Source organism: Biomphalaria glabrata, chromosome 7 (genome assembly GCF_947242115.1).
Source record: "Biomphalaria glabrata chromosome 7, xgBioGlab47.1, whole genome shotgun sequence".
Classification (NCBI taxonomy): Eukaryota; Metazoa; Mollusca; class Gastropoda; family Planorbidae; genus Biomphalaria; species Biomphalaria glabrata.
Genome location: NC_074717.1, coordinates 45,917,033 through 45,925,666, shown reverse-complemented (window position 1 = coordinate 45,925,666; position 8,634 = coordinate 45,917,033). Strand labels below are relative to the sequence as shown.

Genomic DNA, 8,634 nt, shown 5'->3' with positions numbered 1-8,634 from the left:
ATATATACCTGTGGGCGTATATACCTCCTACGGTTCGCTGTGTAGTTGCGAAATGTACATTGGGAAAGCTTTAGAAACAACTCATTATAGACCTTTACAAAACAAATAGCGGGGCCGGACTTAGGCCACTGTAACCTATGGTGGGAAGCATGGTCGAGAGGCCACTTCACTTTCTTTTGAAAAAGCAGACAGTATTTTCGCGACTGTAACCCGCGGGTTATACAAGGTTTACCCAATTTAGTTCAGTCATAAACATAACAGAACGGAAACAATGGACATACCTGTGGGTGTATACACCTCCTACGGTTCGCTGTGTGGTTGTGAAATGTACATTGCGAAAGCTTTAGAAACATCTCATTATAGACCTTTACAAAACAAATAGCAGGGCCGGACTTAGGCCACTGTAACCTATGCGGTAGCAGTGGGCCTCGCACTTTCATATGCCCCGCGCAAATTATTAAATTGAAATTATAACTTGTATAGAATAACAGGTTTTCCGCGGCTTCCTGATTTTCCAGGGGCTCCTGGAAATCTCCTGTAATTGCGAAACATACCTAAAAGTCCTGGAAATTTCCTGAAATTTAAAATCTCCAGAAAACTCATAAAAATGTCATGAAAAATAGACAAAATTAAAATTGTTATTTTGGGGTGCCAACCCTACGCGCGATAAAAAAAAAACCGGCATTGTCAGCTTTCATTTGATAAAAAATTATTCTAAAGACAAATGTATTTTCTAATACAAAATCTTAATTTTGACATTATGCTTATCCCTACCCAGACTGGGCCCGGCGATATCCGTTTCGCATAGAGCCACGCAATTGCTAGAGCCGGCCTTGACAAATAGTACCGATGTGGCAGAGAATCTTTAATATACCAGCAATCGATCGTTGCAACTAAACTAGATACCGGTAATGTCGAAATCGTATAGACTGCAGTGCATCGCCAGTTTCACCAACGTCATAAATAGGCTCTTCACATGCGGGGTATATAAGGGTGCGGGTTGTACCATTCTGTTTTTAGTTTTTATTGTTGTATGTGCGAGGTATACATGTTTGCGGGTTATATGCGCGAATATACGTTATTCACGTTGTCTGTTTGTCTGGTAAAAAAATTGAAACCGTTTTTTTCCCTACACCCATTCTCTGATCAATCTGAAATTTCAACAATTATTAATTGCACGTAACGACGCTTTAATTAATTTTAAAAAATCATCTTATCTTATAAAATTAGTCAAATTAATTATTGGTAATTAATTATTTTGTTTGATATCGAAAAGGGAAATAAATTCTACCAGTGACCTGGCAGAATTTAGGTCATTGATTAATATGCATGACTAAATGCATGACGTAATTATCTTCTTTTTTCTTTGAAGTAACGTCTGTATTATATAAGATAAGATATTGTTGTTTTTGTTTTTTTTTAAAGCTAATTTCAGGAATCGGACAGGCCAGTTGACGTCTGCGGATCGTGGGAGCGGTAAAAGGTAAAGCATTGTATTTCTATTTACTATTACATTTTCTGGTCATTAGGTACCACTGTAGCAATGTCTCACAAACTAGTGCATTATATTTCCTCAATGTGCAACGTAAATGTGGTAGTGTCTAAAAAATTTTTCGCTACTGAATTTGATTCGCCAGTTGTGAAGAAACAAGTCCCTTTACGTTTAAAGTGCCTTTAAAGTGTGTAACATTTCAACCTAACATATATACACGGCAGAGGTTATATACAGATACCGAACTCTCACTAGCTGACTTCCCGCAAGTCCCCTAACTCTCGATACCCAACACTTGACCGTGTGTCACGGTTGACCCACACAGTAACCGTGTCACAACACTCTCCTCTTTCACTCACGCTCTTAGTGTTATAGATTTATAATTTTCAAAATCTTTTTTTTTTCCTAAATAAAACTTTTTTTATTTTTTTATTTTTTTATTTTTTAGCTTTTGTTGCAACGTTTTGATACAATATTTAATTTTATACTTTTTGCTAAAATTATCTCCCCCTGAAATGAAACAAAACCGGAAATGGATGTTTAATTAAAAAAAAATATCTTTTAAAAAAAATACATAGCAGAATTGGAAAATTAAATTAATCAGAGTAATCTGCTCTTTGCTTATATTTCTTCTTATTTAGATCCGGTAGACGTTTTCAAAGAAATCTTTATAAGCTATTCAATACGGCAAGGGAGAAAAAGAAGATGTAGCGATATAGAGAAATGTGGGAGCGACACTCTCGAGCCCAATGGAAAATTTAAGAAAAAATGGATAGATTGTTGGTTTGGAGAGATTTATAAATAAATGGACAAAGTTCACAATGTCAAGGACGCTATATTGAAATATCCCTTTACAACTTACCCTTTACCTATCCCTTAGTCTGTTGGACCGTTGGGGCACCAGGTAAGATCTGTCGAACGTCCTCCCTTTTGCAACTAGAGAATACAAAAATACTACTCTTTGTTACAAAGATGGTATATTGCGAAAAAAAAGTGTTTAACGGACATCTAAGCTTTTAAAGATACATAGCCAATAAATGGCTTATCAAACACTTCCAAATTATGTATAACAGATGCATTAAATCGCTAAATATCTTTAGATCAGCCTCCTTTCAAGATGATTTTTTGATCAAAATCTAGAATATATAATGGGTAATTCGTGTAAAGCATAAATTTAAAAATTGGAATTCGATTTCAAAAGTAATAACAGGAATCATAAATTGAGACTTAAATAAATAATGAGAAGTGTTTATATTTGGTTTATGCTTTCCTGCATAAATGCAAGTTTTACAAATTTTGAAACATTGAATTATAGAACCACCCTTCTATATTGCACACGACTTGTTTTGCTTTCTTTGCCAGCATCGCCACAATAACTTCTTATAAGTCTCCCGGAAGTTTTTGTTGAGCCCAACGTACAGGACAAAGTTGCAGGAACAGTTGAAGCAGACGACTAGATTCATCACGTGGTACATGATCTTGCTGAAGTTGGACGGGGCGTCGCTGGTCATGGTGTAGTACATGTACTGAGGGATGTGCACGGGGAGGGACAGGATCCCGCACGTGACGGTGTACACCACGCACACCGCCAGGAGAATCTTGGTCGTGCGCCCCGGGAACTCGTCCGCGGCGTACCCGGAAGTCAGCCTCAGCCTCGAGATGGACGCCATCTTGACCTTGACCCCGATGCAGACGCAGCCCACGAGGGTGAAGACGGGCGGGATCTTCATCATAAGGTAAGACATGATCTCTTCCAGGGCCAGGACGGTCCTCAAGTTGGCGTAGTGGTAATTGGACCTGCCGATAAAGCCAACAGTGACGTTCAGCGCCGTGTTATACTCGTAGGTGAAGGTCAGATAGAAGGACATATGGATGAAGAAGGCGTACCAGAACACGTTGACCAGTCCGATAGCCAGCCAAGTCCGGAACGGAGTGATGACGTGCTGAATGTGAAACGGCGCGAAAACAGCCACGAGCCTCTCCAGCGTGATGAACATGGGCAGGGTCAAGGACACACCCAGGGACGCGTAGTTCACGATATGGAAGAGGTTGTAGAAGATGTAGAGGGCGTAAGATAGGGCGTAGCTGTAGGCGAACCTGTCCATGTCGCCGATGACGTCGTAGATAAGCCTGGGGATGCTGTTCAGCCCGATCAGAAAGTTCATGTCACTCAGAGCCAGAGATATGAGCATGATGTTGGCACACTTCTGCATGCCACGCCTGGCCAGCACCCAGATGCTGGACATGTTGCCGAAGATCCCCAGGACAGACACGGACGGGATGACTCCGTAAATGAGAATCTGTAGAATCAGTCTGGTCTGAGTGTCACTAAAGTCTATTCTTTTTGTTGTTTCTTGTGCGCTGGAGCCCACCATTGTCAAACCGGACATGACCGTTAAACTATATCCCACAATGCTTTGAATACTTCCTGCGTTTATTGGATTTGTTTACAGTTGTATAAGTCTTGTCATATTCAATTAGATTCTATTCGTCTTTACTAAAAACACATAGAAAAACATTCCCATTTCTGTATTATATGTCTGTCATAGTAAGTTATTTTAAGGCTTCAGAATTTAGTAATTACTAGTGCATGATAAAATATAGGTCTTCCCCAGTATAAATATATTAGTCAAGAAATTCTTACGTTTCAATGGATTCCAAAGATTTGTGTACAGTTTCTAAATAAAACACATCATTTTGGTGTTCTGAATGTAATCGATTTGTTGCCATGATATAATTACGGATACACCTCATCCACAGCCTCAACCACAGCCTCATCTACAGCCTCAACCATGTATAATATGCATTCACGTCATAATTAACTGTTATAAGCGAGGTCTAAAGATCATCATCATTTTACCTGCCTGTGTCGTTAAACCTCTAAAAGACTTAGTCCTACAAGCAGAAGACAGAACTTCATTATACGTAATTTGTTGTTGTGTCTAATCAGTCGTAAATGGCAATGAATTACAAAAATAAATGTGCAGTTCTAGTTTTAATGATCTGTTTGGGTTAATCTGTACAAGTTGTAATTAAACTATAAAGTGCAGTGTGAAATGTTATATTTCTCCATGTCAGGTTTGAAGATATTCAATGCATGCATGTTACAGACAGACTGGCTGAGAAAGACATGGATAAATGAAGGAAATTTGTTAATTAAATATATGATAGATAAGATAATTTTTATTGGTCTAATCAAATGGAGATTCAGTTTTGACTACAATTGACCACCTCAGCGTAACTACAGTAGCAATAACAATATAGATGCAGATACGAACAACATTCACACACGAAACACATACACACTCACAACCAGCGCATACGTCGAGAAAAGAGAAGGTATTGACCAGGGCAAGAACCACGGACATCTGACTCCACTGCTCAGTCTGGCAGAACTACAGGACGAAGTGAATACACCACACGACATTCGAGTCTCCTGCTTGACCTCTGGATGACCAATGTAGGAGTACATGACACTTATCTTAGTCTGTGGTCCCGTCCTGGGCAAGGGCCATCAACCAGCTTCCTCCAGCCGTCCCAGTACTGGCCAAGTTTCTCCAACTAGGGGACGCTAATGCTCAAATCATTCTTGAGCAAACTTATGTAGCATGCATGCAACTTTCATCGTTTCGTTACTTAGCTTCAAGTCTGACCTTCTTGACAATCTTGTCAGTCTTTGTTTTTGGCTTGTTATCTACTGGTAATTTGTCAACATATTAAGGTAGTCCAGAGCAAACGAATCGACAGAAGTAAACTTTTTAAGGCAACTTTTTTCGCTGACGTATAGGGTCAAAATGATAGTTCATTTGATCGTGACCTTTGACCTAGTTGTAAACAGTCTGAGGGTTGTTTGTGTTGTGTGTCCAGTGCTGTGGTTCATATTGATTGAGTTTACGTTGATCTGCACAGTGGATGCGATCTGGTAGGACATTGTGCGGACATATTTAAATGTCAGACTCAGCTCTTAGCTTCTGGTGTCTGTCCTCTGTTAGGACAAGTCCTGGTCTTATTGTCCTCTGTTAGGACAAGTCCTGGTCATATTGTCCTCTGTTAGGACAGGTCCTGGTCATGTTGTCCTCTGTTAGGACAAGTACACGTCCTGGTCCTTTCATCCTCTGCCAAAAAAAAAAGAGTTGATGTGTACATACACACATACAAATTGCATGTTGACACGCGCCATCTCGTCACAGGTGTTTGATTTTAAACCAATATGAACTAGAAAAATTTCTTTTGAGTTTTGGTGAGTACATTTGCCACCTATCAGAAAGGCGGCGCTTAAACATGATATAGATTGTTTATTGTAACAAAATCATAGTTTTGGTTTGAAGTGTTCATAAAAATATTAACTTGGGATTGAAATGTATCTGAAAAGAAAAACAAATAAAGAACAGAAGGACTTGCATTTCTCCTTTGTTCAACAGGCTTCTATATTTAAGATTTTATTGAAAAGGTCACGTCTTCCTTCAGGCTATGTGTGACAGATGGAGCACTGAATACAATACATTCATTAACTCCGAATTGTATGGCTCAATGCGGAAAGAACGCGCTTGAGTGTAAATGATCAAACCAGTAGCGCCCCACACACTTTTATTCAATCTATGAATGAATATGTAAATTACAAAAACCATTCTTAGAAACAATAATAGACCTCGTAAATGCAGATGAAATTGAAAATATGTGGATATCCCAAAGACTCTTTATTCCCAAGAATTCGATCAGTATTAGATCCGTACTAATTAATCCTAGACAGTTGTAGGAAAGCATATAACTGCTTTATTGATCCTTACGGAAATTTGTTGTGATTACAAGGACTCTTTTCCCATATAAAGACAACACCAACAGAAAAATACACATAAATACAACAGACACCATAAAGTGTTCATTCAGCGACTACACACAGGTATCTTGGTGCATTTCATGTTCCCTGATCAACGATTGGCGGTGATAGAGTCTGACCGAGTGAGGTACGAACGAGTTTTTGTACCGCTCCGTTCTTGTTTTGATTGACAGCAGTCGCCCACTTCGCGACGACCTGACGTAGTTCTGATGGAGCGGGTGGCCGTTGTATCAATATGTATCAACATCACATATCAGCATACATCAACGCATGTATCAGTATGAATTATTATCGTGTATTTATAAACACCTGCATGGATCTTCATCATCATCAAACTCCATTTGAGTGAGGGCTTGAGAGGCTCAAATCCTGTCTTGCAAAAGCTCCTGAACAGAAGCCCCGCTGTTTTGCGTAGTGCATACGGGTTCACTTTTGTGGATCAAACCCTGCAAGTGAATGGATTTAAATCACCTATCTGCATGAATCAACATCACCTAACTGCATGAATCATCTGCATGAATCAACATCACCTATCTGCATGAATCGACATCACCTATCTGCATGAATCAACATCACCTATATGCATGAATCATCTGCATGAATCAACATCACCTATCTGCATAAATCAACATCACCTAACTGCATGAATCATCTGCATGAATCAACATCACCTATCTGCATGAATCAACATCACCTATCTGCATGAATCAACATCACCTAACTGCATGAATCATCTGCATGAATCAACATCACCTATCTGCATGAATCAACATCACCTAACTGCATGAATCATCTGCATGAATCAACATCACCTATCTGCATGAATCAACATCACCTAACTGCATGAATCATCTGCATGAATCAACATCACCTATCTACATGAATCAACATCACCTATCTGCATGAATCAACATCACCTAACTGCATGAATCATCTGCATGAATCGACATCACCTATCTACATGAATCAACATCACCTATCTACATGAATCAACATCACCTATCTACATGAATCGACATCACCTATCTGCATGAATCAACATCACCTATCTACATGAATCAACATCACCTATCTGCATGAATCAACATCACCTAACTGCATGAATCATCTGCATGAATCAACATCACCTATCTGCATGAATCAACATCACCTAACTGCATGAATCATCTGCATGAATCAACATCACCTATCTGCATGAATCAACATCACCTAACTGCATGAATCATCTGCATGAATCAACATCACCTATCTACATGAATCAACATCACCTATCTGCATGAATCAACATCACCTAACTGCATGAATCATCTGCATGAATCGACATCACCTATCTACATGAATCAACATCACCTATCTACATGAATCAACATCACCTATCTACATGAATCGACATCACCTATCTGCATGAATCAACATCACCTATCTGCATGAATCAACATCACCTAACTGCATGAATCATCTGCATGAATCAACATCACCTATCTGCATGAATCAACATCACCTAACTGCATGAATCATCTGCATGAATCAACATCACCTATCTGCATGAATCAACATCACCTAACTGCATGAATCATCTGCATGAATCAACATCACCTATCTACATGAATCAACATCACCTATCTGCATGAATCAACATCACCTAACTGCATGAATCATCTGCATGAATCGACATCACCTATCTACATGAATCAACATCACCTATCTACATGAATCAACATCACCTATCTACATGAATCGACATCACCTATCTGCATGAATCAACATCACCTAACTGCATGAATCATCTGCATGAATCGACATCTCCTATCTACATGAATCGACATCACCTATCTGCATGAATCAACATCACCTATCTACATGAATCGACATCACCTATCTACATGAATCAACATCACCTAACTGCATGAATCATCTGCATGAATCGACATCACCTATCTACATGAATCGACATCACCTATCTACATGAATCGACATCACCTATCTACATGAATCGACATCACATATCTGCATGAATCGACATCACCTATCTAAATGAATCGACATCACCTATCTACATGAATCAACATCACCTATCTAAATGAATCGACATCACCTATCTGCATGAAACGACATCACCTATCTACATGAATCGACATTACCTATCTGCATGAATCAACATCACCTATCTGCATGAATCAACATCACCTATCTAAATGAATCGACATCACCTATCTGCATGAATCAACATCACCTATCTGCATGAATCAACATCACCTAACTGCATGAATCATCTGCATGAATCAACATCACCTATCTGCATGAA

At 39.1% G+C, this 8,634-nt stretch overlaps 1 protein-coding gene across 1 annotated transcript; it reads right to left on the bottom strand.

Annotated features, from left to right (window-relative positions):
• Positions 1–2,817: 2,817 nt before the first annotated feature.
• LOC106052256 (formyl peptide receptor-related sequence 7-like) lies at positions 2,818–3,867 on the bottom strand. Its single transcript, XM_013207577.2, has one exon. The coding sequence runs from the start codon at positions 3,865–3,867 to the stop codon at positions 2,818–2,820; it is 1,050 nt and encodes a 349-aa protein (XP_013063031.2).
• Positions 3,868–8,634: the final 4,767 nt, after the last annotated feature.

Excerpts from the sequence above, each read along its gene's own strand:
- LOC106052256 (XM_013207577.2), bottom strand. The coding sequence starts at position 3,867 with ATGGTGGGCTCCAGCGCACAAGAAACAACAAAAAGAATAGACTTTAGT.